This window comes from Nannobrachium achirus, assembly GCF_963921795.1.
Source record: "Nannobrachium achirus genome assembly, chromosome: 10".
Taxonomy (NCBI): Eukaryota; Metazoa; Chordata; class Actinopteri; order Myctophiformes; family Myctophidae; genus Nannobrachium; species Nannobrachium achirus.
The window spans coordinates 33105394-33120553 of NC_137819.1; the positions used below are offsets into that span (position 1 = coordinate 33105394).

At 41.4% G+C, this 15160-nt stretch overlaps 1 protein-coding gene across 1 annotated transcript in view; it reads right to left on the reverse strand.

Annotated features, from left to right (window-relative positions):
* Nucleotides 1-3725: 3725 nt before the first annotated feature.
* Nucleotides 3726-15160, reverse strand: part of LOC308293371 (phosphatidylinositol 4-kinase beta-like) — a 36363-nt gene continuing 24928 nt past the window's right edge. Inside the window, exons 7-15 of the mRNA XM_080735854.1 lie at nt 14429-14683; nt 12108-12217; nt 11813-11917; nt 11502-11625; nt 11023-11136; nt 10154-10305; nt 9754-9886; nt 8325-8445; nt 3726-7569 (exon numbers count right to left, since the gene is read on the reverse strand). Coding sequence (XP_080591980.1) covers nt 7388-7569; nt 8325-8445; nt 9754-9886; nt 10154-10305; nt 11023-11136; nt 11502-11625; nt 11813-11917; nt 12108-12217; nt 14429-14683 — 1296 coding nt within the window. The 3' untranslated portion in view covers nt 3726-7387. The remainder of the gene's footprint in view (nt 7570-8324; nt 8446-9753; nt 9887-10153; nt 10306-11022; nt 11137-11501; nt 11626-11812; nt 11918-12107; nt 12218-14428; nt 14684-15160) is intronic.

Genomic DNA, 15160 nt, shown 5'->3' on the forward strand with positions numbered 1-15160 from the left:
GGGGTCTTATCAGTTCAGTGCTTCCATCGCATAATACCTGATCCAACGCGCCAATTACATGGCAGAGGTGAGTGGGTGCATGTCATACGGTTATTATAGAGATTACTGGCTTTTCAGAGGACAGTCGAGGCCAGGAGGAGATCAAGTTCTACCAGTTCTACTACCAATCCAATCCAATCTTTGGTATGGTAGCTTCGACAGTTGTGGTTTCTTTCCATTACAGTGATATCTTGATGAGAAATCTGCTGCTTTTTATATATTTGTATTTGATGCTGTAGTATGATCAAAGAGGGCAATAATTTATGAAAAAACAAACATTATTGAGATAAGAGGTTTCTGCCCGACAGCAACGGTATTCTTTATTTTTACTAGTTTACAAACACTCACTGTAGAATGACAGTCACGATCCTGTCGAAGGCACTGGCACTCCACAGTACAACTTTCAGTCCTCCTTGCAATGAATATCACACCGGACTGTAAAACTCTCCGAAAACCGTTTGTCACGTTTCCTTTTATATCACTTATATCTTTCACTCACAACTCACCGGCAACTTCTCTGTTTCTCTAACGCGCGCTCTTTCACTTCCCATCACATGACCTGCTTGCTACGGTAAGTACACTTGGACAAAATAAACCCCCAGTATAAAGAGTTTTTATTTTGAGCACAGTAGTGACAAATTTATAGCTTTCTCAGTACGTTTTTCTCTTTAGCAAAGTTACAAAGTTTTCCCTTTATTAAACACAGTACAATTAAGTCGGTTTCAAGATTTTTTTAGCACAGTTTATTTTGAGCACTGTAGTGAGAAATTAATAGTTGTGCATTGTGCAAATGCAGGCTTTTCTCAAGTACAAGTCTTCATGCCTCTGACTTTATCCACCCTCCATGTGTCAGGCAAGGAAATTAAAAACAAGGTAGGGACATATACGTCATTTTCGCTATCATGCAATTCCAGACGGCAGATTCGTCTCACCATGGGAGCCAGCCCTGCAGCCGGAAGTTTGGTGGCTGCATTGGATTGATTGGATTCCATGGAAGTCCGTGGAGAAGCTCATGAACAAACCACCAACAAACAATTATTCTGACTGTCTTAGACCTTTGTCAAATAATCACTTCTGGAAAATAAAAGACATCGTATAAAACTTTTTTTTTTTCTGCTATGTTACTTTTCAATGTGCACACTGTGCAATTTCATAGAGGTATCTAAAGAGTACAAAGTACGTTCTGAACGTGCCAAGGATTTAGTGTTGCCATGTTCGCTTATTATAAGCGACTTTGGGCTTAATGTCTGTGAAGTTGCTTGTAAATATTGGTTGTTGCAGGTGGCGTCTGTGTGTGTGTGTGTGTGTGTGTGTGTGTGTGTGTGTGGGGGGGGGGGGGGGCCCCAGGGGGTCCGCGGAGGTACTGCAGGGGGTCCGCGAAATTATTGCTTGATTGATGAACAAATAAATACATTTCTTTTACTCTTTCCCCCCCAAATGTCCATTTATCTTCAAATAATTATTTTAAAACATTTTCCACATTTTGGTGTCAGGCAGGGATTTCAGCCACTCCTGGAAGTCCTCGCGTTTCCGCGAGGCGGGTCTTAACTCAAGCCTGGTGGGTATGGGTTTAGGAATCGCGCGGAAACCACTAGAAGAAGCGGCGTCGCTTTGATTTGGTTCCCTCCGTTCGTTTCTCCAATCCCTATTAAAATGCTCGAGTAGCCTAGTGTAGTCTTGCCAGTCGCTAAAAGTTGGACTAAAAGATGCATATACCAAACACATTTTTCAAAAACAAAACTACTCCGCATCAAGGAGTTTATTAGGTAGGCCGGGACTAGGCCCTAAAAGTGTGTCCTTGAGCGCAGGGGAATATTTGGGTTAAAACTGAATCCGGTTTGATCTTTCCGGCAGATTGTAGTCCTTTGAGTACTACAACATGACGTTTTGTGGTTTCCGCTCCAGACCGGTTACAAACCCGAAAAGTGAAGTGATCGCAGACTATCTCCGAGGTTCAAGGTAGGTAATAAAGGTAGGTAATAAAAGTAAGTATACCCATTTCTTTTGAACAATAAACAATGTCACATTATATCAAAATCACTCAAAACTGTTACAGTATCTCTTTTTGGCATATTTCAAAATAATTTCAAATAATGACTCTTCTTATTAACCCAAAATAATAACAGGGCTACAAAGCCAATAGGTGGCACTGTCAGAGCACTTAACCCTAATCGATTGTCAAATATGCTAATTATCTCATTAAATATGCACAATACAAACATGTACGGCAGAAATGGATTCTACAGGAAAAAATACATAAGAATCAACTGAGAAAAGTTTGGTAAACCCTTTTATCATTTTTTAAAATAGAGTTTGTCCTGTCATTTCCACCCATGTTACAAATAATTTGAGGAGGCAGAAAGAATAGGAAAACAATCATAACAAATTGATAAAAGGGTTTACCAAACTTCTCTCAGTTGATTCTAATGTATTTCTTCCAGTAGAATCCATTTCTGCCATGTACATTTTTGTATCATGCATAGTTAATGAGATAATTCGCATATTTGAGTCAATAGGCTAATTATCTCGATAATTATGCATAATACAAAAATGTACATGGCAGAAATGGATTCTACAGGAAAAAATACATTGGAATCAACTGAGAAAAGTTTGGTACACCTTTTTATCGAAAGATTGTAGGATTAGACCTGTCTAGGGAGGACAAACAGTCAGCATACAATTCCATAGTTGCAGCTTTCTCTCTCTCTCTCTCTCTCTAAGATGGAGGTTAGATTTGTATATAAAAGAATACAGTATGACTGGAACCATTTGATTGGTTCCTTAACACACATAGTAGGGTCCTTACTGGTAACCTACAGTATAATCCAAACATGATCTCGTAGTCATGGTAACCAGAGTATGAGCCTCATTCACCGAAAAATAAATTATCCATCAGACCTACTTTAGGAACAAAACAGACCCATACGGTATCTCCAAGCTTGTACAAATGGAACCAAATAATAAAATAATAATAATACCTTCCCCTCGAGGGAAATTCTATATTTTCAGCCCAACTCATTTTTAGCCCCTTAATAAACGAACATGGGTAGATTTGGTTCCATTTGTACACTCTCAGAGTTACAGGGGTGAGTGGCGGCAGTGGCCTAATCCACATACTGTAACATGACCTCCATTCCGGAATAAAAAAGTTTGAGAAGTACTTACATAATTGTCCAGAAATACCTGTATATTTTACATACAGCCTATCAAAAATCTTGGGTCGTTTAAAAAATAGCCTACACATGTTCTCTCTCCCCTCCATGTCTGGTATAGCCTACCTGGCTGGCTGGAGGGCCCCCCTGAGGGGAGGAGTGTGGGAGGGGAGTTGGAGGTCCAGGGTGTCTGAAGGGCACGCACCTGAGGGGCACCCTGGACAAAAATAAATTAAAGTAACGTTTCATTGCACAATGTGACACATACAAAGAAGCTTGAGAGCCATGGCACTCCCTCCAAGGAATGAGCCCTGTGGGTGCGTCACCCTCTCAGCCCTCTACCCTGCTTTTTTCTATAAATCTAGAATTGCTTGTTTTTTCCTACCTAATAAAGGCAGAAAGGGGCAACATTTTTAAATAATAACCTTCTCTTATTCAGTCCCCAGTAATTGTATCCGAGTTTTAGTACGAGACAATGGAAACACAGCCATGTTTCAGTTTCACTGAGATACAGACAGGCAGAAGCAGGATGAATGCACTTTAGAGTTTATTTCCATCTGAAGGTTGAGGGTCAGGATGAGAGGACAAAGGCAATGAAAAATAAAACAAAAGGCCGCATCTCAATAGTATCTACCTCTAAACATCTCTCCTTGTGCATTGAACTACACAGTTAAGTTTAATTTATAGTCGGTTGTACAACAATAGCAGATCTATACAAAAACACCACATCTACATGTTCAGTTGTAGAGCTTGTAGAGCTGCTATTTTCGCCACGTGACACTGTCGTACAATGACGCATAAATCAGGCTTATAGTGTGAGCATGGGGAGGGAGAGACAGACAGACACTTACAGTATTGAGACTCGTCAAAAAAAATCAAAAAGAAATCTGACCTCTCCTGTTGCATTAATAAACAGTTTGTACCTGGTATTCAAGGCATCAGTTTGCACACATTAGCAGCAAGCCAATCTAGCAACACAAACTAAAGCATAAGCGACAACATGCTAGCCTACCTGCTAGCCTTTCAGCAAAGCAACAGAGTTACTGCAGCTTCTGTAATGAACGCAGTGGTATAAATACATAGCGTAAACTAGCTAGCTCCCTCGCTGAACTCGCTAGCTGAGAGCCAGTGTTGCCATGTCTGCTTATTATAATGACTTTTGGCTTGTTCTGTATTGTTGAAGGTTAAGTTTTTTGGGTCTTGTTTCTTAAGTGCAATTGCAATTGCTTCCAATAAAACAATATTATGGTTGAAACCAATGGTTCTCAGTCATTTTCATGTCAAGGACCCCCAAGTTAATATGTATGTCCGCAGACCACCATCTAAAAATATTTGGTCCAGGGACCCCATACGAGATTTGTGTTGTTTCAAAAGGATTCCAAATTGTTTCTCCAATTTTGTTTTAACAGATCGACAAGTTCACAACACGCCACATGCGTCGCGTTGTGAGCTTGAAGATCTGCAATTTTTCTCGCAAAATCTGGCAACACTGCTGAGAGCTAAGCTGGTGCTAAACTGTAGTAGCATAAACTAGTAGCAAGCGAACACATTCTCCTTCAATAGTGGTTATTACAGAAAAAACAAAAGTGTCAAGGCAACACAATAAAAACAAAACTGTACAGCTCTCAAACATGAGACAGTATTATTAATAATAATATATTTTTACACAGGTAGTGTCTGAAAACAGCTCAATACTGAGTGGAAGTCTGTCCGCCAGAAAAGTCATTGGGTTAAATGGTTTGTTATGGTTGTATATATAAAAACCTTATATCACAGATCTCCTACCAATGGAGTGAAATAAACTTTCTGATGAATACAGAAATTCTATCATGCTGCCTCTCCTATGCAATCTGCCCAACATTCTGACTGGCTTGGAGAGTTGGTCACAGGAATGCATCTGGGGGCCAATCAGAAAAGAGCATTCGTTAAATATGTAAGTTTCCACAAACATAAACATAAAGCACTGATTTAGTTAAGTTACACAAATAATGTACAATTATGAGTTGATATTATGAGGGTTTTTTTCAGTCATCACAGGCAGCCATTTTAGATGGACTTGTGAGTCATGTTGTTTACTATGACAACAGAAGCATTGGACAGGACATGTCTCATGTGTGTTTCTTTAGTGTTTCGTTTTTAAATCGTTCTGTATGTATTTTAAGTTAAATTCTGTTTGTGGAGATACAATTGTAGATATATCAGCCATTGAACTACTGATGTATTGTGTACAGCAGTGGTTCTACATTATTATCATCATTTCTAATGTTAAGGACCCCCAAATGTATTTAGGTCCCATACCCACATTTGAAAAGAGTGACTTTGTGCCAGCAACCACCACCATAAGAGAAGATCTGTGTTCCTGATTTTGCTGAATACCTCCTGTAACTGAGTTATGGGGGTTAAAACAGTTTGAGAACTACTATTCTTTTCGTTGGCCTGAGGTCCTGGCCACACCTCTGTTGTTGGAATGTCAAATTTTGCTTGAAATGAAACGACAGCCATCGATTCCAAAGCTGAATCAAAGAATTAAGAAACGAAACAAAAACATGGAAAAAAGGACATGAAAACATTTCCAAATTTTAGTCTGTTAATTCTCTGATCTCGTCATTATAGTAAGAAAGCAACATATTTACTTAACTGCATAGTGAAATCATGTCCTGTTTGATTAGCATTGCAATGGTCCCTTAGCTGCTAGCTTAAAGACAGCAGCTAACTGACCAGCACAGCCCTGTGGTTTGAATAGAGAATGCTAGCAAAGAATGATAAATGCTACTACTGTTGACAAATAAGTGAGGTGAAACTGAAGACTACATGTATAAAAACAACTCAACAGTAAAAGGTTATGATGACGAGATGAATAAAGTCTTCCAGTTCAGATCCACCTTTCAAAACCGTCAAAACAGTTGAAAAGACACATACTCAAAGTGTTCAGTTTCAATGCTTCCGCTTTCTTCCTCACATTTTCTCTCTTAGGATTTTAACTCTGAGGTGTCTTTAAACACCATAACGCTTCCTGTACACACAAATCCAAATATTCACTTTTAATATTTAATATTAAAAGTAATAAAGCTCCAATAGATGAAGTCGTGCTTTCTGATGGAGAGCTATTGTATTGTCACTTAAAGAGTCCTCCTCTCGTCTGTTGTAAAGTCAACATGAAGTCTTGTCTCCTCCCCCTTGGTACTAAACGTAGAATCCTCACTCTGAACAATGGAAAGGAGGTGAAACGCAGAGGAGAGGAGGGGGAGAGGAGGTGAATTCTCCTGCAAGGCATAAATGTGATGAGTCGTCGGAGAGGACGCGAAAGATTACATGCAGCTCCAACGTTCCTGTGTGCTCCCATGATGCCATGCTGTTCCCAGAATTCCATGCATCGTGGAAGGCTGCGTATGAAGCAGAGTGCAGTAAAACCGTGTGTGTGTCTGTGTGCGCGTGCATGTTTGTCTGTAGGGGAGGGTACTGGAGGTGTAACTGGGGAAAAACATGCTGAGATCACATGTTCATCTGGTACATGTCGACCAGACCCAATGAAAGAGAGAGTCACGCCACTTTTTGATCTCGCCGCGACCCGTTCACATCGTTCATAGATTTGCGTGTGCATTCATTGACACCGGCTATGAGGATCCAATGTTTGGAAGTTTGGAACTTTACTTTAGTGTTTGGTACAACTGATCGCCCCCGATGTCAAGCGTTAGGTCTAACCGAAAAACAAATCCCAAATAAATTGTATGCCGTTTTTGGCAGTACATTATTGAATATTGAATATTTGTTTATAACGGAGGTCTAAGGGAGGGTCATAAGTCATAACTCTCTCTGTCAATAGCTCTGTAGACTAGCTGTAGCAGTCCAGGTGTACAGGTGTAGTAGTTCAGGTGGTGTGCAGGTGTGTGTGTTAGTAGAGGTGTTGTAGTCCAGGTGTAATCCAGGTGTAGTGTACGGAAGTGTTTCTCAAATTGGATTCCAGGGACTCCAGGGTTCCTTTAGGGGGGTCAAAATGAATCCATACAAGTCTGTAACTCTGACAGTGTACCAATGGAACAAAATGAACCCTGACGGGTTCATTTGGTTCCATTTGTACACCGTCAGAGTTAAGGGAACAACTTGAAATGTAAAAGTTTAAGAACCACTGGTGTACTGCGTCTGTAACAGTCCCAACAGCTCTTCCGCGGGGGTCTTTTCCCCACTAGGCCGCGGTCTCACATGATCCCGTTGGTGACGTACTGGAAGGAGTCGTAGAGCTTGGTGGTGATGGAGCGCATGGAGCCGTCCACCAGCTGCTCCACCAGCATCTGCAGCTGCTCCTCCGTCAGGCTCATGTGGAAGCGCTCCTTCAGGCCGCGGATGGTGCTGCTGCCGTGGAAGCACGGCAGGTGAGAACCTACGGCAGGAGGTAGAAAAGAATGATTCTGTTTCAGTAAAAGCGAACATTTGTAACTCAAATATTTGCTTCTGGGGGTCCCTGGAAAACACACACACACACACACACACACACACACACACACACACACACACACACACACACACACACACACACACACACACACACACACACACACACACACACACACACACACACACACACACACACACACACACACAAATAGTGGTTAACCTAATAATGTGTAATAATGCGTTCCCGGTCTAAATGGGTGAGTTCAGTTTTCAACTTTTTTCATATCAAGGTCCATTATTTGCGTTTGAGCTACGGAACCACCGTTTCATGAGATTTGGCCTCTCAGACCCAGAACTGAGCCGATGAGGTGTGCATAAGTCAGACTTTGTTTCATAAAAATGTTTGCTATAGGAAAATCTATATATATATATATATATACATTCGAAGATTTGCACATATGTTCACGACATTTAAAAAAAATAGCAGATCTACAAGCTTCTATATTTGCTAGTTTTGAATAGAGGGTATGTGCGTGACATCAGCTTCATACCCAGAAGTTATGCGGGAACGCATACTGAGTGGCTAAAAACTACTTTCTGGCCTTGACAGCCCATACATCCAAACAGAAAAGTCCTATCTGATTGCATTAAATGATATTAAACTCACTTTGCCACTCGATTTGCCATTCACATTATGCATGCGCAATACCCTCTATAGCCTGTAAATCAGTAGAAGGTTACCTTGTTGCATGATGTCCACTATCTGCAGGACCTTGTCCATGTGCTTCCTGGCAGCGATCAGACCCTGCAGCATCAGCATCTTGTAGTACAGGAACATATCTCCATCACGACCGCCCATCACCTAAGGTAACACACAATCATACAGATCATCAACACGACTGCCCATCACCTAAGGTAACACACAAGCATACAGATCATCAACAGATCAACACGACCGCCCATCACCTAAGGTAACACACAATCATACAGATCATCAACACGACCGCCCATCACTTAAGGTAACACACAAGCATACAGATCATCAACACGACCGCCCATCACCTAAGGTAACACACAAGCATACAGATCATCAACACGACCGCCCATCACCTAAGGTAACACACAAGCATACAGATCATCAACAGATCAACACGACCGCCCATCACCTAAGGTAACACACAATCATACAGATCATCAACACGACCGCCCATCACCTAAGGTAACACACAAGCATACAGATCATCAACAGATCAACATCTAGTTAGTACAAGGGTCTTCAACAGGGGGTCCGGTACCCCTAGGGGGTCCTCAGAGTTACTACAGGGGGTCCTCCAAATCTTTGAGTGATAGAGAAATCTTTTCTTCTTTTTTTTATATTAACCACTTGAACCCTAGTGTCCATATTCTGAGAACTTTAGCCAAAAATAGCTGATCTACAAACTCACAGCGACTCACGATGCGAGGCTTTGTGAGCTTGTAGATTGGCTATTTTCGGCGGTGAAAGGTTCAAGTTAGAGATGTTACCGATCAATCGGCAATGGATCGGATCGGGCCGATCAAAGCGTGATCGGCGATAATCGGTGGTTTAGATCAAAAGGTAAATTCACCGATCTGATCCGATCGGTGCATCCGATCAACCAGCCGTTCAGTATGCCCACTTGAGGCCATTTTGGGGTATTGATTTCCACAGTGCTGAAGGAATAATGAGTTACTGCTATGATAATAAATACATAGTAATGCTTGTAAATAACTATAAGGCAAATATATAAATGAATTCATGAGTGAATTAATTAATTAAAGTTAAAACATTAACATTTAGAAAATATAAATAATATATAAATAATAACTTGATCGGATCGGTGATTGATCGGTATCGGGTGATCAAACTTTTGTGATCGGTGCTCGGTGATCGGTTCCAAAAAACCTGATCGGACCATCCCTAGTTCAAGTGGTTAAATAGCTGAAAACAAATTGACATGAATCCAAAATACACTGATAATTGTTGCTGAAACTATGGAATCTCTGAAAAGGTTGTGGGTCCTCTCTCGACTAAGGGGTCCTTGGCCTGAAAACGTTGAAGACCCCTGATCTAGTACATAAACAGACAGTCAAACACAGACAGACAGACAGACAGAGAGAAAGATGGAGAGAGAGACAGACAGACACTCACGTCTACGAACTCTGAGGTGAGTTTGAAGGCAGACGTCTCAAAGCCAAGATTCCGAGGAGAACTGGACAGGATGAAGCCAAAGTCGATGTGGATGATGTGACCTTCGGAATCCAATAAGATGTTCCCGTTATGTCTACAGAGGGAGAAGACAGAAAGAGACAGACAGACAGCAAGAGAGACAGACAGAGTGAAAAAGAGACAGAGAGGGTACTGACCAGGGCTCGAAAATAAATAAAATAAAATAAAAAACAAATAACTCGATACTGATATTTTCTTTTTATAACTGCAATTTTGTATAGAGCTTGTATAGAAAATAATTTCACACCCTTTTTTTTGTACACGTAATGTGACAATAAACGTGTATATAGGAGATCAGACAGACAGACAGACAGACATGTACCTGTCTTTGACCTGCAGCAGGTAGCAGATCAGGCTGTAACCCGCACAGCTCTGGACAAAGTTCCTCTGGGCAGACAGGAAGTTCTCTGTGGTGAAACTGCCGTGTTCCTGCAGGAAGTAGTCCAACATGGACAGCTGACTCTGCTTACGAACCTGACAACACAGACGCACACAGACAAAAGAGTACTTTTAACCACAAATAGCAGTTTCAGGATTTCTACCTCTGGTATCTCAGACTCGGGGTTGAGAACTGGTTTCCAGTGTCTGAATAGTGATTTATGCTAGTCTTTAGTACCTCAGTGAGTGTCGCTTGCCAAAAAGAAACAATTCTTTATAGCAAATGCTGCACTGTTAATGGATGGATAAATCCCATAAATGAAGTCATAGAATTTAGCATCACGGTAGTGCAGGCAGGCACGGAAGTCAAACCGGTTCCACCCTCACACCCCTCAAGTATGACATCTTTATTGTTTAGCATGTCATTCAGTACTGCACTGTTCACAACCAAAGTCAGGTGCGGAATAAACTAAAAACACTAACAACCAAAAAACTAGTTTTGCACAGTGGCACAACAACAACAAGCACACCATTTTGCTTGGCAGTTCTTATAGCTATCTAGAGCGGATACAGAAACGCTCTGTGTGCATGCAGGTATGTGTGTACAGTATGTGGAAATTACTGCATACAGTAGGCAGGTTCTAAACCACATAAGATTACTAAACTATACTGTAGCTGCAAGGTTAATAGCAGCAGTCTGTGACTGTGCATCTGAGTTTGCATTACTTGGGCGTCTAAATTAAAATGCAATCACCCACCACAAAGGGGGGGCTGCATTAGTTGAAGTGAACTGGTTTCCGATGTGAGACTGACCTGGTGTAAAGACACAGCGTTCAGGACGGGTTCGATCATGCCACTGTCTGATGACATCACCAGGATCTTGTATGGTTTTATCCACAAGGGAACGCGCTCCTGTTGCCAAATAGACTGGAGAGAGAGAGAGAGAACACAACCACCTTAAAGACTACCGATCATGGTGTAAACATCCTTGCACTGTCTGCATCCAGTAATCTCCATACATGAAAACTGTTCCACCCCTTCAAATTGTACATATTTTATTTTGATTGTATTATATTGATTGATTGTATTGTACTGTGTACACCTCTGCTTTGGCACATATGTTTTCTCGTGCCAATAAAACCCTTTGAATTGAAATTGAGAGAGGGAGAGAGATCCATTTGAGACTATGTTGGCTAAATTAATATTGTAGAACCTGTTGGATCAGTATAATAGTAATAGTTGACTCAGTACTTGATATGGCACTAGTAATAGTAATAGTAATAGTGTAGTACCTGTAGTTGGCTCAGTACTTGAAAAGCCAGCAGTTCTTGTCTCAGGTCGTCTCCACATTTAACAATAACGGAGAGGAGCCTCCAGTTTGGTAAGGCACCGTACGGAGACGCTTCTTTAATCCTCCTGATCACACACAAATAAAGAAAATACGCACAAATCGAAAATCAATATAGTTTTACATAGTTTTACCTAAAATGCACATTCACCAGATATAGATTATATTCATCCATCTAGCTTTCTCTTTCATCAATAGATGGTATAAAATACAGAATATATTATTAGATGTAAAATAATATAGATGTAATCCTACGTGACTTTCTCCTCCCAGGGTTCTTTGAGGGCGACGGCTGATGGATCCTCTGGGTCTCGTCTGAACGATGTTGGGGGGTGGGCCAGGTTCTCAGACAGCCGACGCCTTCAACACAACACATCACAACACAAGACAACATCACATTACAGCTGAGTCACATTGACTCAACGAATCTTAACACAACAACTGGGTAGAACTTGAGAACCTAAGGTGCTGTTCTGGGCCAGAACAGAACAGCTTTGAGTGTGTGTGTGTGTGTGTGTGTGTGTGTGTGTGTGTGTGTGTGTGTGTGTACCTGATATCTCCTGCTGCTATGAAAACAGGTTCTTTGCTCTCCAGACTGGTGATGCTGTCGACTGAAAACTGACTGATGTTGTCACTGCTGCTCGCCTGGCCCTCCGCCAACTACACACACACACACGCACGCACACGCACACGCACACACACACACACACACACACACACACACACACACACACACACACAGAAAGAACAACGACAAGAACAATACGTCACATCCTGCTCACCTTTAATAAACAGTTTCCCAATATCCATGTTTCATATTCCATGAATGAACATTGTAGAAGACATGTTGGGATGTTGTTTCCCATGGTAACTGAACATTGTGTTTCCTTTGACATTTACTTTGAGACTATTTTATTACTGTTTGCTTATGAGACAACTGCAAATTGTCAATTGTTGACTTTCTAGTGTAAATTGTGATCTTGAAATTGAAATAATCCTAGCTGTCTAAATGCAGGGCATAGTATGGTTCCAGTGCTAAAACAGTTGCAAAGGTGAACTATGCCCTCTTGTGGTATAAAAGTGAATACTCTGTCAGCCAAGACATTTCTCTATACATTGAAGGTTAATAAGTAATACATTTCTAATCGTCCTGGAAAGTAGCAGGTCCATGGTGCAAAAAGGTTGGGTACAGCCATTTTTATTTGGATAGAACTCGTTGCCGGCTCAGTGGCCTTGTGGGAGTGTCCCCCCGACACTGGGAGGTCGGGGTTCAATCTTTTAGTCATTCCGAGACTAGAAAAACGGGACCCAATACCTCCCTGCTTGGCACTCATGCAGCAAGAGTTCTATATGTCCCTGTAGCATCACGTCCAGGGGGTCATCTCATCACCCTGGCTTGTGGTGGATCTTTTTGTCAAAACTACATTTTTCAATATTTGCCCAAGACATACAAAATGAGTGGACAATACTTTTTACCGGAAACACAAAGAGCTAGCCCAGAATGTCCATAACAGGTCTGTAAATCTGAGTGTTCAAATGGAACCAAATGGACCCGTACACAGTTAAGCACATAAAGCAATTTTGTGAACCAATAGTACTAGTAGGACAGGCCACCCAATTTGCCATAGAGTCATAGAAAATAAGTGTCATACATTCTGAAGAAAACCTGGAGGCTTGACATTCAGTAACTGGGTCCTACTGTATGATCAAAATAAGAACAGTATAACAGTGTTTACATTTTCCAAGGACAAGACCAAGTCTTTGCCACAGACACATTTGTCCATGTACGGACATATTGATGACCCCTGCCAGGCCTGCCAGGGGGGTTATTTGTACATCAAGCTGCCTCACGCTACAGAAACAGGAGCTAGGCTCCTGACCTATGGGCCACATGGGCAACTGACTTACTTACTTTATTAAACCCTGTGGGGAAATTAAAAGCTACAGCTGCTCTCATCAGCAAAGACCTTTTGAGACCTGCTCTCCATAATGATGAGAGAGAATAAAATCGCTACTTCCAGTTTTTCCATCACAGAGCACAAAAGCAACGGATACACATGGGACTAATTAGGGCTGCATCTAGGCCTATCACAAAATGACATAATGGCCTAATCAAAAATATTTGAGATAATCACACTTTTGCATAATTGTCACAATCAATAATTTCCACTAAAAAAAAACGTATATTTTCTAACATTTTCCAAAATGGTGGAAATGGCAGATCCACAAGATAGATCAGCTATTGATCTTAATTAGTCAATTTGTCATATCTACCCTGTGCAACCTTTGTTTATGAAGCCTAAAGAAAATGTAATTCTCGTTCATAATGTTCCAATCTTCAATGACAGAAACACTATTAAATCCCTAATCGCAATTATTTGAGTGGTAATTAATCATCGTGACAGGCCTAGCTGCATCTATTGTTCAATTTCTTAGCACTTTTTCGACTCATTGAATATACAGAGACGTGTGTTTTAGTTGTTGTTTAGATTTTTTTTTATCGTCATCATCGGTTTAACTGAAATCCCAGCGTCTATATATTCTGGGGGAAACCTTTGCAGGAACGTAGATGATTCCCTGAGGGACTCCACTCAACAACGTATGGGGTCCAAGTTAACCGGGAAAGCATCTGCGTCATTTTATATACAATATACAAACTCACAGCGCGTCACTTCGTGCCGCACTGCAAACTTGTGTATCTGCCATTTTTTGAACATTTGTGAAAAATCTAGAATTTTGAATAATTCTGAATCACAAAAAGGTTTTTGAGAACTTCTGATTTAGAAGACATTTGTAGAATCAGCCTCAGGTCTTTACTAGTTTAACCAAATGTAGTGGTGCCAGCGGCGGTCCAGACAAGACAGGACTCACCTCCACCTGCAGCTGTCCGATGTCGTCGGTGGCCCAGGCGTCGTCGTCGTTGTCGTAGTTGGGCACGGTGGAGAAGCTGCCGGCCCTCTGCTCCGCCGTGATGCCTCCGCACGCGCTGCCGTGGCTGCCGTTGCAGTCCAGGTTCTCTGCCGAGCGCGCCGTCCGGATCAGCCGGGTCTCTGGGATACGCGTGGGGACCGGGGAGGTCTCGAAGCTCTCGCACTCCAGAACCTCCACGTAGATGATGTAAGGAGCCTGGAGGGAAAAGAAGCACGTTAAGAAATGTGCTATTACACATCACATTAGATCATGTTAGATCACATTAGAATAAAGTTAGCTATCGGGCAGAAACCTCTTATCTCCCTATTTTAACTTTTTGTGTTTTTCGTACATAAATGCCCTGCTTGATCATACAACAGTGTCACACAAAAGCATCAAAAGTAGCAGATATTGAAGCGACGTGCTTTGACCTTGTAGATCTGCTACTTTTGCCATTTTAGAATTTTAATCCTGAAAAGTAACAGTTTTGGACATGTGAGGTTTCCACCCACAAGAGACGATGTATTATGTTATGTATTATAGATTATATTATGTTAGACTGTATTAACTCATTCATAGCAAAGCCACGAGTTTCCCCGAGTTATTTCAGTACCCCCAGACTGCCACAGCCCGAGTTTCCCCGAGTTGGCAGCCATTTTGAAAAAAAAAAAAATCCAAAAATGCCTAAAATGT